Here is a 15,870-nt window from a genome sequence, read left to right as displayed (position 1 = left end):
AGTTCTACTGGGAGCCTTTAATGCCCATGTGAGCAGGGACAGTGTGACCTGAAGGAGAGTGATTGGGAGGAACGGCCTGCCCAATCTGAACCCGTGCAGTGTAGTGTTATTGGACTTCTGTGCGAACCACAGTTTGTCCATAACAAACACCGTGTTTGAACATAAGGATGTCAACAAGTGCAATTGGCACCAGGACACCCTAGGTCGCAGATCGACTTTGTAATTGTATCACCAGACCTAGGTCCACATGTTCTGTAAACTGATTGCCACCTGATAATGAGTTGAATTAGAAATGCGGGAGAGGATGCTGGACAGACCTGGGAGACCCACGTCTGGCAGAGTCTCCCGTTCGTCGAGTCTTCAACTCTCACTTCCCGGGGGAGGACAAGAATATAGAGTTGGAATGGGCCATATTCTGTGCATCCATTGCTGAGGCAACCGATCGGAACTGCGGCCTCAAGGTGCCAGTCGTGGCGTCAAGCCTCAAACCCGATGGTCAGAGGTCAGGGCTGCCGTCAAACTGAAGAAGGAGTCCTGTTGAGCATGGATGGTTTGTGGGGCTCCTGAAGCAGCTGACAGGTACCGGCAGACCAAGCAACACACGGCTTCGGCGGTGGTGGAGGCAAAAACTCAGGTGTGGGAGGAGTTCAGTGAGGCCATGGAGCACGATTTTAGGTTGGCCTCGAAGAGGTTCTGGCAAGCCATCCAACACCTCAGAAAGGGGAAGCAGTGCCCGGTCCACATTGTTCAGAGTGGGGATGGAGGCCACGAATGAGAATGAGTGAAAGTGTTTTGTGTTAACATTTTTGGGTGTCTGGAACAGGTTAACTGAATTTACATTGTTTTTTTATGTGAAATATTGTTTCAGTTTTCATACAGTTTGGTTTTAGACTGACCCTTTGGAACAGATTAAAAACAAAAACCAAGGTACCACTGCACTTACCAAAGTCCCATTCATATACAGTGTTCCCTCGTTTAAAACCAAAAAATACCAGTGTTAAGTGAAATCCGTGTAATAGAAGTTGATTTTTTTTTGTTTTTTTAAGGGTTTTTTCGTTAATTATATATTTTTTCTTTTACAGGATATGTTTTTTCATTTATTATATATGTTTTTTCCATTTACAGGGCATGTTTTTTCGTTCTCAGACATGAAAAATGAAAATGAAAAATATGTTGCGCATAAAGAGGGCCTTGAAAGCATGGCTCATTCCTTGGTTCATGGGCTGAATCAGCAATGTAGTGTTTCCAAAATAAGCCTGTCTCATCCATATTAAAAACTTGTTCAGGTTTATATCCCCCTTTCTCGATGATGCCTTTAAATTTGTTTATGTATCCCTCTGCCCCGGTGTCCGCAGACACAGCCTCTCCGTGGTCTTGTTGCGGACAGTTAAATCCCTTCTTACATACAGCACTAAAGAGCCACACTGTTAGCGATAGAACAATTACATAAATTAGGCAAGCTGAACGCATTCTGTACTGTACAGGACGCATGGCGTGGAGGAGATTGATTGATGGTCTACAGTCCCTTAGCAAATCGGGACGCAGAAGATAATGTGGGTTCTTCCTCAGTGAATCAGGACGCAGAACACAATGTGTTCACACGCTGTAAAAAAAAAAAGCATGCTACATTGTAAAAAATTCCACACAAAAAAAAATCTATGCAATGGCGAGGCCGCGTAAAGCGAACCGCGTTATAGCGAGGGAACACTGTATATCACATAACCATTGGCGAAGGGTTGTGTCTGGAAGGATAAGCAGTTGTTGAGTGTTCAATTGCAAACACCAACCACTGGCCTAGCAGGCACAATACAGTGTTTTTAGTTGTTTTTGGGGGTCTGTGTCATGAATATTACTTTGAATAAAAAATCCTTTTTTAACTATGTTGTTGTGCAAACATACTCCTCGATGGCATGATAAGGGTAATGTCACAGAAATGTGAAAATAGTCAGGCTTTCAAGGTAAATATTAAAAAGATAAACATAGATTTTAAAAAGCTGCACTTCCAACCAAAACATATTATCCCCTAAAACGGACAAGATAAAATACCTTCTCGTCGTCCTCTTCATCCTCACCTATGCTCACGTTCACCTAAGAGAAAATAAAAGGGTAGGGAGACATTCAAACGAATGGTGCATGTGGGCACTGGAGCATTTTTAACAAACACCTAGTAATGAAATTTTCTTTGAGTACATTCACCCCTATTGGGACATGCTTGTTTCCATAGAGACTGCATCACAGGGGTGACCTCGCACAAAAGGCGAGGTGAAAGAGGGCCTTCTTCACAACAGCACTGTCACACAAAAGCAATCTCATTTCTCCCCAACGTAAGCACACAGAAAAGCATGAAGAAAAACGCATACACACACACACACATACACACACATTTAATTTGGATGTTGTTGCCTATATCACTTTATATCAAGTCAGCCCTGACCCTACTGTGGCACACACTGTGACATTGCCTGGGAACAGAGCTTTTGTCATTGCCAGCCAGAGGGTCACAAAAGGGGGCGAGAGGGAGTCTCCGCACTGGATGTGGAGGGTGAGCCTGGGCTTTAACATTGCCCAGGGATACAACCTCTGCCTACAACCATAAAAATACTCTCTGAAGAGGGGCATCACTTTAGGGAGGATGTGTAAGCCAGTCCAGGCTTGTGGCTGTACGGTGAGAATGCGAGGGTGGTGGGTGGCAGTCAAAAGTGTGAACAGCATTACCCTTCAGAGGCCTGTGGAGGGCAAACATCAACTCCATAGCAGTGGACAGGGGAGAGATTATGTTTTAGGCTACGCTGAGACGACAGCAAGCTAGTATAATGCTTTTTTTGTACAAATGTCAAAATGATCACACAGACGAGTCAAAATATTTTAAAAACATGGTGTTGTGGCAAGGTGATGTCATGACATGGTGATGTCATTTTGTAAAGAGACGCGCATGCACACCAACTGCCTCTTTTTTCATACCCTTCGTTGGCTCGTAAGTGATATGTGAATAAAGACTTCGGTAAGCAATGTGACTCCACTGGAGCACTGTAAATGTACTTTTTGCTGGAGAAGTCTTTAGTGATGGTCATTTTAATAGATTTCCTTGATGGACTATGGAGAAAATAAATCGGGGGTGCCCAAAGTCTGGCCTGGCCGCCATTTGTTGCCCGCAAGGCAATTTTTGCTTTGTCACCTGTAACACAAAGCTGAATTTAGGCTGTTTTTTCTGATATTCAACTGTTATGTAGCGTTTTTAACATGCAATTAAGTAAACAAAAAGTGAAGAATATCTTATAAGGTTGTAATCACAATCCGTACCCAGTTCACACCTAAAGTCCAGCATATTTGACTAGAGTGAGTGCACTGATTCTTGCCCAGCCACGGCCCACTTCTCCTTTTAGTCAGCCAAGGCCTAGCACTAATTCAAAAACATCCACAAGCGCAACATAACCAAGTCATAGAATAACAGGAATATGATTGCTCCTCACAGGTTATACATGATAACAGACACAATTCATCATATATATGCATTACTCAAAATGACCTAAAAGCCAAAATCACAGGATGCTTGCTCACCCGCAACTACATTCCTGTGGGCAATAAAGACCTGTCATTTAATTAATACAATCGCTCCTCTTGCAAGTAATTCATGATAGCTGGCACCTCCCACATTAGCAATAATAAAAATGACTCAAAATAAAACTGGAAATAATCCACAGAGTTAGGGAAATTGCAGTGAAACAGCAGAATTGAAGTGACGGGAGAAGTAAACTAGTCCATTTCAGAAGGTGTTACTCAATGATTTTTTTTCTGGTTCCTGGTTATGTTTGAAATTCACTTAAAGATGCCCTCTTCTCTTTTCCAACATAAACATTGATGACAATTTTTGCTTTCTTTTAGTGCTTTTTCTCCCTTCATCAACTTACACAAGAAACCCCGCAGGCTTATTTTGAACTTTTTGCACTCATGTTTTTGTGTGCGAAACACATGGAATTACTGACATCCCACACACAAGATTGACACTTTCCCTGCCCACACAATAATTTTAATAAATTGCCTCACACCTCTTTTGTCCTCTTTTTTTACTGCACATTTTCATTGCTCTTAAATAAGGACTTTATGTTTATTAATAATAAGCTAACTGTAGATTCTGTAAGTTATTTTGTATTATAAGTGGTATAAATTGGGCAAACTGCAGCATCAGTTTCACTCACCAGGTCCGGGTTTGAGTTGCTGTTCCTCCCACTGAGCTGGAAGTAGTTCCAGCCGATAAGCAGGAGCAGGAAAAGGGGAAGCATGAAGAGCTCCCAGTGCCAAACTGTCACCACAAAGATCTGAGGAGAGACGACATGACAGATTAAATGTGATACAGCTCATCACAGTCAAGTACCCTCAAATCCCAGCGGGCCTGTACCCAAAACAAAGTATAAAATTGATTTAAGCACATTCTAAATCTCTTGAAAAGCACTACAGTCTATAAAGCCTTTTGAGAATTTGGCAACAGATTATGTCTGAAATTTCAGGGACAACTTTTAATATCTCGAAAATCCTATTTATACACACACAGCAATAGCACTCCCTTCTTGCTGAACAGAAAGTATGACAGATAGGCGCGGTTTACTGTCTTTTTACTAGCACATCAAATCCTCTTAGAATCAGAGGCGTTGAGGAGCTATGACGAGGCACATGTGGCAAACCGGAGGAGCATTTGCAACATTTAGCCCCTCCGTGGTGATGATACTGACCCCTGGTAGAAATAAGACAGATCATGCTGAATGAGTAATCCCTTATAATTCTGTAAAGGAATGGCGCTAAGCATGGCGCACAACACCGCTGCACTTCACAGCAGAGAACTAATTGGATGGCTGCTTTTAAGCCCATTTAGTGACAGTCTAATGAGGCTGCCTCCAACCGAAATTATCATAAACATGTGAAGACGATCACACCCAACGCTAGACGGGTATGAGGTGGGAAAAAATATCCTCCACATTAAAGGGATAATTCAGATTTTTTGACATGAAGTTGTATGGCATCCCCATCAGCAATGTAGTGCATCAACATTGACTTAGGCCCCACTTCGTCCCGTGAGCCCAGTTCTGGTCGGACTTTGGTGATGAGGAGCATAGTTCTGGGTAGTAAGTGGAAAACAATGTGCGGAATACATTTGCATCACAAACATGGGTCCTCAAAAAAACAGACACTGCTCGTCCGTTGTTGTTTGCGAGACTCTCATGTCGCTTCTGCGAATGTAAAGTGACCTAAAGCAAAAACCTGGCTCCTACAAATACTGCCCTCGCCACAATGCACTTTGAATTTCTCGGCTTCACTCTGTCACGTTTTTTCAAAATATATTACCATAAATTTCGGACTATAAGCCGTTTTTCACTCGCTTTGAACCCTGCGTTTTAAATAATGATGCGGCTAATTTATGGCTAAAAAAAACTACAGTTCCCACAGGAAGTAGTGAATTGGAGTAGTCAAGTGGATGCTAATATCACGTTTTGAAGTCTTATGCAGCAATCGTGTTTTCATCTGATAAATCTTAAGTAAGTTTGATCAAGTGTACAATTACTAACAATACTAACATGTGTGAGTCTATATTGTGTCTTATCTTTTATTATTATATCTACTATATTGGGTAATACAAGTGTAAAAGTGACTATGGCGTGTTATTTCATGTGTAGAGAGATCTAGTAGGTTTTCTATGCACTAACTACAAAAATATTCAATTTATAAATAGGGAATCCTACTTAGCGGAAATGGCTCAGGTCTGGAAACCTATAAATCGTGATAAACAAGGGCTGACTGTAGCTGGCACAGAAAACCATCCCACCTGTGTTGAGAAAGACTCATTGCTATACCCAGACTTGGAAAAGACCCATCGTCTCCAAAGAGCTGCAGGTCCATCTCTCTCCTCTGAATCACTTACAAGCTCCTCCAAATGCTTCTAGATTCCAAGCTGACCAAAGAGCAACTGGGTAGACAAATGGAGCAGCTTTTATAGACTTCAGTGCTGCCTATGACTAGGGATGCGTACCAAAACTCGGTATGACAATGGCATCGGTGCCGGCACAAACAATAGTAACCAGACAGAAAAACTAAGAAGCTATCATTTTCAACATTATTGCCAACCTTAACACGTGAACAGCAGTGCTCAATTTCAACACAGCACACGTTTCTATGTTGCTGTCAACACCACCAGAATGAAGCTTTAATCCAGTGTCAAATAAAATAAAAAATAAAAGTAAAAATATGGCGTGCTAGGATGACTAACAATTACTATATTCATTTTTTTTAGTAGTGTGCAAAACGACGACCTTTGAGAAATATGCATTTAGAAAATCAATACAAGAATAACTTTTTTAATGCAATTAAGGGCAAATGGGAATAAGAAAGAAGTGATTACTAGTGCAACATTTGCAAACATAAGTTTATTTCTAAACCCACGCAATCCTAGCAGTGCATGCAAGGCTCAAAGAGCTGGAGGCTGCTCCGAGTACGAACAATATGTTTGCGTTAAGCAGGATGTGAACCACTGAGAGCTTCAGGCCTCAATAGCGGGGCCTGTAAACAGCAGATTGCTTGTGTCACACTATAACCATGCATGAGTGTGTGCACGTTTGCTCCTGGGGGCCAGTCTACCTACTGCCACACCAATGAGTAATGCAGACAAATGCCCCAAGCTGCACCACTTAGTATCTCTCAGTAGAGCGGTAGGTGAGCTGAGACTACTAGGTCTAGGATGAGTTAAACAATGGACAATATGTTGCTGATATTTTTATTATAGTTAATATGAATTACGCATACAGCAACAAAGTAGCACAAGAGAGGGGTTAAAAAAAGGTAAACAATGAATATGCATGATGTACAGAGGTAGCTGCAGCACATCCTCGTCTACGTTATGAATAACCTACGTCATTGTGTTGTCACCTCAGCTCCCATGAGGCGCTTCGAGAGCGATGCTCCCCTCACCCCTGAGGAATTCAGCTGGCTGGAGGACAGGTAGCTTGTCATATTCCACGTATTCTCATAAAAAAAAGGAATAGGAGAGGGAGGAAATGTGCAGAGAAACTGACATGAGCCCAGCAGGAATGTTGAACTTTCCTGCCCTCCCTACGAAAGCTGCTACATTAACCACTAAAAGTCTAATTGCTTGGTCTCCGTCTTCCTTCGTGAGTCAAAATAGGGAGCCAATTCGTTTCCGCCCGAGGGAGGCGGCACAGAGAATCTGTCACAGGTATTCATAATCGCCCACTAATGCAAATTTCTGCTCGCCGCGTTCTGGCTCAGTGGACAAGATAAAAGCCTACAGAAATACAATGCCTGGTGTCTAAAAGTGAATGCTTAAATGAGGGTGGAAACCAAAACTGTCAGAAATATCTTCTCAATTCCTCCCTCACGGTATGTCAGCCCATGTGTTCAGCAATTACACGTTTGTTGTATTTTTTTTTTTTTATTTCACAGCTAAAGATGACCCACGAAGTGAAACATCTGGAAAAAACCTCTTGGATTCTTTCACTCGGGTATCCCAAAGTAATGAGCGGAGGCAGGATAGTACTTTCCCCTTGTCTCCTCACATCCTCCAGCGTCTTGCTAGAGAGGAGACAGGACTAATTCCCCAACTAAGTGGCTTATGTTTTATTAGCAACCAGCTGAGTGATTGTTGTGACATGTTGGACAAAGTGCAACCTTTCAGGCATAACTGTAAATCTGAATAAAAATAATCCACATTTTTAATTGCCATCAGAGATGAGTGGTGATTCGCCTGCACTTTTTTACCCTTCTTCCTTCCATCAACAAATTACACCCGGCGAGTGAAACCTCGACCTTTCTAAACATGACAAATATACGTCAAACACCAACATTTATTTAAGCAAAAAAATGCGTAATGCAATTCACAAAACAAAGCTAGGAGATAAATGATGTACCTACGCACACAGCACAACTGGATAACAAATGGCTTGTAAGTGAACAAGTGTTAGTCTATATGTTAGGAGGAGGAGTGACTGTAATGCAGGAAAACTCCCTTGACAAACACCATTTAGCTGAAAAATAGCAGTATGATTACACGCAGGGTGCCTAGGGAAGAGAAACAATACATTAATAAAACTATTAGCACACACTGGAGTATATATGATGGAGATGCACTCTCCTTAGCCACCTGTAAGCACTTGCAGAAGAGGCCAAGCCTGGGCAGAGCAAATCTGCCAGCAGGGTTAAGAACAGCCTGACAGATTTGTTTTATAGTGCCATTAATATGATTCCACTAAATGCACCATGTAGACTCCCCCCTCTTGTTCGGCCGGGGCAGCATCCGGCACCTAATAATAAAGCACTCAGCGATTAAAAGTGTGAATAAAACAACTTAAAGCTGAGCAAGCACGGCAGCTCCTGCCACCCACACTCTCCCAGGAGGGGGGATAAGAGATCGTAGCCGCAACAAAGGGACAAAGACTACCTCCGTAAGAGTTTCTGACATCCTGTAAATTGATTAACAAGAGAAAGAGGAGGGAGGGCAGCTACCGGCTTAACCACCCAAACTAGTGACTGGCAGGCGTAACACCAGACTGGCAAAGGCTTCCTTTTACACAGCTGACTATAAGCAGTCACAGTAAAGGCAATAACATGATATAGAGCAGATGAGCCAAATGATGTAATGTCACAGCACACTTAAAATATCAGTATTATGCACATAAACAATCAAATATTTTAGGTGCCCTGGCCAGGGCAGTGTGAAAAAAAATTTAATGATGCCTGTTGAGTTGCGTTATTTCTTTGTAGGTACTTTGTAAATGCAATAAAATCACATTCCATTTCGCATCTATAGTATTTTGAAATAAATGTTTGTAGGACAACTTGCGTCAAAGAACCTTAAAATACACTAAAAACACAGTGCACAGTGTTTGACGTTAAAATTTGTCTCTCCAGGAGACCCTTTGCACTGCCCATAAAGCCATCCTTTTCTTGTTTTGCCTGCTCTGTGCGAACAGCACCAACAAACAAAATGAACCCACCAATATTCCGCCATCTGAGACAGTCTGAAAGCCGCAGAAACTCGCAGAAATTGACATAATGTAAATAGAATGCTGTCATTGTGAGGAGAAGGAACATTAGTGTGGGGATGTAGTTCACCGGCAGACCGTTGAATCATGATGGAATCTCACTACAAAAACTAGCCCGACCCCTCCCAAACTAAACATTTCAAAACGGCGACCTGAAACACTGGCAAAAGTTGAACAAAAAACTTAGAAACTCCTCTCTTATGAAGCGTGAATGGAAGCTAGCGGGGTTAGCTTAGTTTATCAGAGCATGCGAGTGCAGCTGTGTGTGTGCGATTCATGCTGTATGAGTGTGTTTTCACTGTGTTGTTTTTTACCGCTTGTTAATGTAAGCGAGTGTTTTACGATGCCCGCTGACGTCATGCAAGTTCTGAGACGAGAGGCACGTTTATTCTTAGTCCAAGGTCGTCTTAATCGTGAACAGACATTCTCAACACACACAACACACTTCCAGTCTTCATACTGTCAAATTTTGTACGGTGTTTCCTCATTTATCGCGGGGGATAGGTTCCCAAAATAGCCTGCAAAAAGTGAATTCCGCAAAGTATTCAACTGTATATTTTTACAATTATTATATACGTTTTAAGGCTGTAAAACCCCTCACCATACACTTTATACACTTTCCTCAGACAGGCATTCACATTTTCTCTGTTCTCTCTTGTTCTCTTAAAGTTCAAATTTCATTTGAATTTTAATGATCAACCAACTAGTTTGGACACAAGAAATTATTAAGTGACCCACGCGTATTTCACTCCTCTGACCTCTTCATCCTGGCAGCTGTAGCGTTTTTGTATCCTTGTTAAAACATACTGTATTGCTCCTGTCGTCGTATTTGCCTCACATGGTTAGTTTCTTCTGTTTCTTTTATTGTTTACAGTACTGGTAAGTTAGCAAGCAGCTCACATGGTTAGCTAGTTTGGTAGCCATGACGGCACAAAGGGGATTGATTGACAATGATCGACAGCCAATCAGAATGCAGAAGACAATGGGCAGTGCAGATAGAAGAGAGAGAATAGAGAGACACCGCCACCTGTATTAAAGCACAGAACTACAACTTCCCACAATGCAATTTCTCTTAAAGGGCCAGGCTCAGCCTGTAACAGCGTTCATACGCTGTAAAAAAAACAAACTAAAATTGCATTTCAAAAAATCTGCGCAATGGAGCAAGGGAACATTATATACAAAATAAGGGTGTCAAAAAATATCTTACATTAATAAAGCAATTGGATTTGTATTTAATTACTGTCACAAAAATACACAGTCTATGCTGGTAAAATACGTGTAAAAGGTAAAAAAATGAATTAATAAAAATTAAAACGAAAAAATCTAATTTTGAAAAAATATAAAACAGAATTTGGGAAAAAATAAAAGGGGTTTCATAGAGACCTATAAATGGTTATTCTGTTAGTGTTCTGATGAGCTGATTTTTCTCTGTGTTAAAGACGCTAGAGATGCTTGTAGTATATTTTTTCTTCAATTGAAATTTTGTGACCTCCACGCCTCCACCTGTGGGCAACCAACCCGCTTCCCCACCTGGCTAACTATAGTTCATCATTACTACGGGCGTAAAAGAAAAGAAAACATCCCCAATAAAGGACTTTCTTTACAGATTTCATGAGTGCGTGTGTGAGACGCTGTGACATCTTGGCTGTGGTTTCATTTCTTCTCCTGCAGTTCAACGCCGCTTGGAAAGCAAAGCGAGAAGAGCGCCAAGTGGCATTACGAGGGTCAGTCCGGGGCGGTGTGGCCGGGTGCCAGATTACGTGAGTATAGTGAAATACTAACAAGGCTACAGAGTGTGTGAGGAAGTGGTGGAGGTAAAACTATATATGTATCAAATTGCATGATGTTTTACAGAGTAAAAAACACTTACTTAAATAAAAAATCAAGTAAAAGTCCCCCCAAAAAATTGATAATGAATTAAAGGAGCATGAACAGTAGCAACTCTTGAAACGGATTCAATGGTAGAAAGCTGGTGCCGGGAACGGGGAGCAGCGGGCTCTCGAGCAGCTGTAAACGCAGAGCAATGAGACATGTAATGTGTGTTGAGCTCGGGCCAGCGCGGGGACAGGCTTTCGGGGGGGGTGTCGGAGGCAGAGGAAGCGCAGATAAGATTTCTCTTCGGGGCAGGGTAGAGTGTGTGGGCAGCCGCGCCGCTCTGAGCAAATTATTTCTGAATAAATATTTCACATACGCTCAGCTCAATTTGTATCGACTTAGGAGGAGGAGAAGGAAGAAAAACATATAGTCGAGAGGCTAGTATATGAGACGAAAAAGAGGTCAGCTGCGCTTGATTGGGAACAATTTAGAAATGAAAATTAATGAATGGGCTAAATTTGCATTAAATGGGAGGTTACTTTTCCTGCAAAATATGTTTCTTGTTGCATATCATGCTTAAATAAATGTCGACACAATCCTTGCCACACGCCTAAAAAGACAACAAACCAATTTGTCTGCAGAGGAGATAAGAAAATGCTTGTAAGGACGTCTGCACGTCACTTTATTGATGCAGTTAAGACAAGCAGACTTGCAAGGAAAGCATTAGCATGTGCTCCCAAGGGCCAGATCTGGTCGTTGCCCCACCACCACCCCCCTGCCTGTCTGACACATGCCAGGGCCACAGACGCACCAGTGTGAGCGCATGCAGCAGCGAGAGGGCCAGTCAGCAGGGGGCCCCGTGGTGCCTGTCAGTGGTGGCTACACTGACCCTGCACTCCAGCACTGGCCACTAGTGTTTAATCCGTGTCGGGTGCGTTAACACTGAGCGACCTCCCGGGTGACAGATCTGCCATGTGAGCCTTTTCCCCTGAGGAAGGAGAGAATGTTGGTGGTGGTAGTGGGTAGGGAGGGAGTGGCATGGACTAGCTGTCAGCTCAGCTCACACACACGTTAACACACCAGGGCATAGACCGACCACCGCTAACACCCCCTTCCCCGAGCAGCCGCACACTGGGGGCCGTGGGGGGCGAGTCAGTGCTTCAGCTGCCTGGGGAGAGACGTCCACTGTGACCAGTAAGGTGGCGAGTAAGTCATTAAAATACGACACACGTAGTGGGGTTAAACACGGAGCATTCCTCAGTGATGGGGGTACTTGTATAAAATTAAAAAAACAAGAGGCTCTACTTTCTCTAGCGTTTGTGGTAAAATTACTGTATTTCCTCAGTGTCCCCTACTCTAATAGACGCTGCACCTCAAATATACACTCTTTTTTTCATTTTTACAGGTGGTGCTATTAGATGGCTGCAATTAACTTACTAAATGTCGCAGCAGACATCTTTACCTCAACACACATTGCCTGCAGAGAGAACGTAGCATCTGTAAAGCTGACGTTCATGGTGAGTTTAAAGGAGAAGTGCAACAATAACAGCACATCCAACACTATGATGTCTGCTAACAAGGAGAGAAGTTGACAAAAAGTTGGGTAAAAAGCTTTTAAAGCAGATTTATTAATTGAGGGACAAACCACCAAACAGAACAGGAAATATGACCAGAAAGGCAGTGACAGATCTACCCTTGAGTGAGTAATAGAACACACGGTATGTATTAATATACAAAACCGGTCAAAAGTTTCAGAACATCCCAATTTTTTATGCAATTAAAGTCGTTCGAGTCTAATGAATAGCTTGAAACGGTAAGTGGTGAAATGCCAGAGGTTACTCAAAACTGAAAAATAATGTATTTTTTAAAATGATACAAAAAGGCCTTTTTCAGGGACCACAAAATGGGTCAACAATTTAAATCTGTTCTGCAGAAATGTAGGATGATCAAGCCTTGACAGTTGGTGCTACTAATTCCTACAGGTGTTCCAACTTTTCTGGAGCACTTACTACCCCCTCTGTCTGCATAAAAGCAGTGTTTGGAACACACTGTGGTATTATATCTTATATCTTAGCAGTTGAAAATGTAGTTTTTTCCTACAGACAAATTGCGGTGTTCTCAAACCTTTGGAGGGGAGTGTATATTATTTTCATAAATTATTCTTATTTGTGTAAATTATATAAAAGTAATATGTGTACAACTGAAGGCCTCACTATTATTAAAAGCCGTACTCCTACTAGATGCCAGGTACTCTCTGTGGTTGAGTAATTAGCATCACTATCCACTATCAAAAAGGAGATACGCTATATCAGGGGTTTTCAACTTGTGGCACAGTGAGTCTCCCCTCAAAGAACCTAATACGGTTGTACCTCCCCTACTTCCTGAAAAACGGATTTTCTGGAGCATAGCTTGTGAGGGGTTTTGCTAACCCCAGACTCTCTTCAATCTCTCACTGCAGGAATTAAAAATCATTTTGCCTTTAAGCATAACTGAAACTAGCTTTTTCAAAAACTTGTTTTTCTTTATTGTTCTCAAGCTGCTGCGCCTCCCCTGATGCCATGTTACGCTTCAGATCATACTCATAATAAAAACGAATTAGAATCATTTTACGGTTGCAATTGAGATTTGAGTCCTAACACGTGAACACTGAGATCGTATTCGCCCAAACGGTGAGAAAAACTCCACCAATAAGGGGGGTTGTTTCAAGGTCGCATGCTGCATTCATCCAACCTCAAGAGCTGTCACCTGACACCGTCATGGAGGGTGGCGCCATCATAATGCTACCTTAAATCAGGAGTCGCTCACAGCCTGTCGTTTAATAATTAATAATTGCAGGCCCATGAATGCATACACTTCACCGTCACTACCATCGTTTGTTCCCACTACACACGTTCCCACCACGCAGGCTGTGAGAACTCCCACAGCCAGGGAGAAGAGAGAGGAGAGCGTAACCCCCACGGGAGTGAAGAGAAGGGCTCCTTTGAGGCCTCCAACTTTTTCAAAGAGAGAGAAAACAGACGCAAAGCAGAAACAAGGAGACGATTAACAGGCGTGCACGGTTCCCTTCACAATGCAGCCGCACACAAACGGGCCCGACCTCAAGACTCACAAAAGCCTCTAGTTTTCAGGGACAGTGTTGACAAGAACAATTATGACAACTCTGATTACTTCTTTGATCTGGGCTGGTGTGCTGGTTAATGGCTGCGGCTGCCAAGGTTCTGCACAGGTGGTCACCCGAGACCCCAGGAGCCTGAGCTGACCCTGCCCTTGCGTCGCCGTGATTATATGGGCCCCTGGTTGCAGCTGCCAAGTGTGTTTACAGCTGCACCGCATCAAACATTCATCAAATGCCATCTTTACAGTGTGTGATGTGAAGCAATCAGCATTTCACAGGGCGTCAAAGCGACGTCTACAACAGTCGCTATGGCTGGCAGGGTCAAAGAGAAAACTCACAGAAGGTACACAGGTTTCTTTCCTGGCACATGAGGTACCTCATATGTTTAAATATTAATTCCACTTAAATACTTTAGGCAGTCTAATGACAGCTAGGCTCAAAAATCAGCTTTAATGTGTAAATGATCCCTTTTTCTCGTTTTAACTCTCACGCATTCCATCTCAATCAAAATTGTTCTCAACTTTAACTTCTGAAGCAGATTAATTTGCTTGGCTAATACATGCTAATTTAAGATTTCTTTTTTCATCATTTTCGAGAAGAAACTTATGTGTTGTGGTGATGGTGTTTGGAATGGAAGATCTCCCACTACAACTTGTCCCTAAGAAAGGCTCCCGTTGGGAAAAAGTGTCATATTCCAATTTCTAGTGGTGCTATAGCTCCATCTACAGGCCAAACACTCACATGCATGCAAAGAACTCTGTGTGACCCCTCTACAGTCGCTGCTGATGCATAGCACATTCATCTCACTCAGTCTTAGTGAGAAAAGCACATCTAAAGGATGTTATTTTATGAAGATTTTAGCTGTCATACTTCCTCACTCGGAAGACGAGAACATGCTGTTGTCTGACTCTTGAAAAGCGCAAATTCGAGGCTCATTACTGCAGCATAAACAAACCGAGAGAGGAGGGGGAAATATCATTTTCTTGTTTGTATTTCCGTCCACTTATGAAAATGTTTAGGCCCTTGCAGAACTTTTTTTTATGCGTGAGAACACGTTGTTTTTTTTTTTACCCCTGCAACATTACCTCATTAGCAAGGCTATCTGCTGCGTGGGAAAATGAACATTACTTTATTACAAACTTGAGACTACTTCAAAACAATATGAAAAGGCTTACCAGCACTAAGTATTATATCCAAGAAAACTCCCAAGATACAAGTTATTTGACAAAGTCATCAAATAGATTTTTCTCCTTTTCACATTCCCATCCTCTTTGGGTATCAGGAGTGATCACTCATGCAATAATTTGAATACCTTACACACCACAGCAACGAGCACTTCATAATGCATACATGAATCTGCATAAACAGGATAAAAATGGAGGCTGCATGCTGTGCGAAGGTCAGAAAATTGCCCTGTGGGACTGAGTGATATAATGGCTAAGTATTCCTGGTAAAGCACTACGCGAGGAGCATCCCGCAGTCCCAGCAGAGGCTGCAGCGGTGGTAATGCATTACAGGATGTATGTGGTGTAAAAAAGGACTATAGCGCTGGTCTGCCGGCTTGATAAATAATGTATTGTAATGTATATTAAAGCGAGACCACAACTGCAGTGTTTCCTACCGGCGTACCCTGAGAAGCTGCCATGGAGAAGAGCAGACACTACTGGTATAATTATGCACATCGCAGAGGCAAGGAGAGGCCATCTGTCAATGTCTGAATCAGTTACCTTATTACCACTGCCTAAAGATATAAAGATAGGAATGGGAGCTGCTTTCATTAAAGCACACAACTGCGTACTACTTTAGACAGATTCCAACACTAACTTAATTGCGAATGATGACTTGGACGACGGCTGTATGGAGGCTGGCCTCCGAGTGGGCAGGGGCACCCTGAGT

The 15,870-nt window shown here is 42.5% G+C and overlaps 1 protein-coding gene across 2 annotated transcripts in view; it reads right to left on the bottom strand.

Annotated features, from left to right (window-relative positions):
• The window catches only part of mctp2a (multiple C2 domains, transmembrane 2a), a 50,189-nt gene that overhangs the window by 14,960 nt on the left and 19,359 nt on the right, over positions 1–15,870 (bottom strand). Inside the window, exons 18-19 of one of the 2 annotated variants that reach the window (XM_054776891.1) lie at positions 4,197–4,316; positions 2,047–2,088 (exon numbers count right to left, since the gene is read on the bottom strand). In XM_054776891.1, the coding sequence (XP_054632866.1) occupies positions 2,047–2,088; positions 4,197–4,316 (162 nt within the window). The remainder of the gene's footprint in view (positions 1–2,046; positions 2,089–4,196; positions 4,317–15,870) is intronic. The other variant, XM_054776892.1, reaches the window with a different exon arrangement.

Source organism: Dunckerocampus dactyliophorus, chromosome 5 (assembly GCF_027744805.1).
Source record: "Dunckerocampus dactyliophorus isolate RoL2022-P2 chromosome 5, RoL_Ddac_1.1, whole genome shotgun sequence".
NCBI lineage: Eukaryota > Metazoa > Chordata > Actinopteri > Syngnathiformes > Syngnathidae > Dunckerocampus > Dunckerocampus dactyliophorus.
This window is presented reverse-complemented; position numbering and strand designations above follow the sequence as displayed.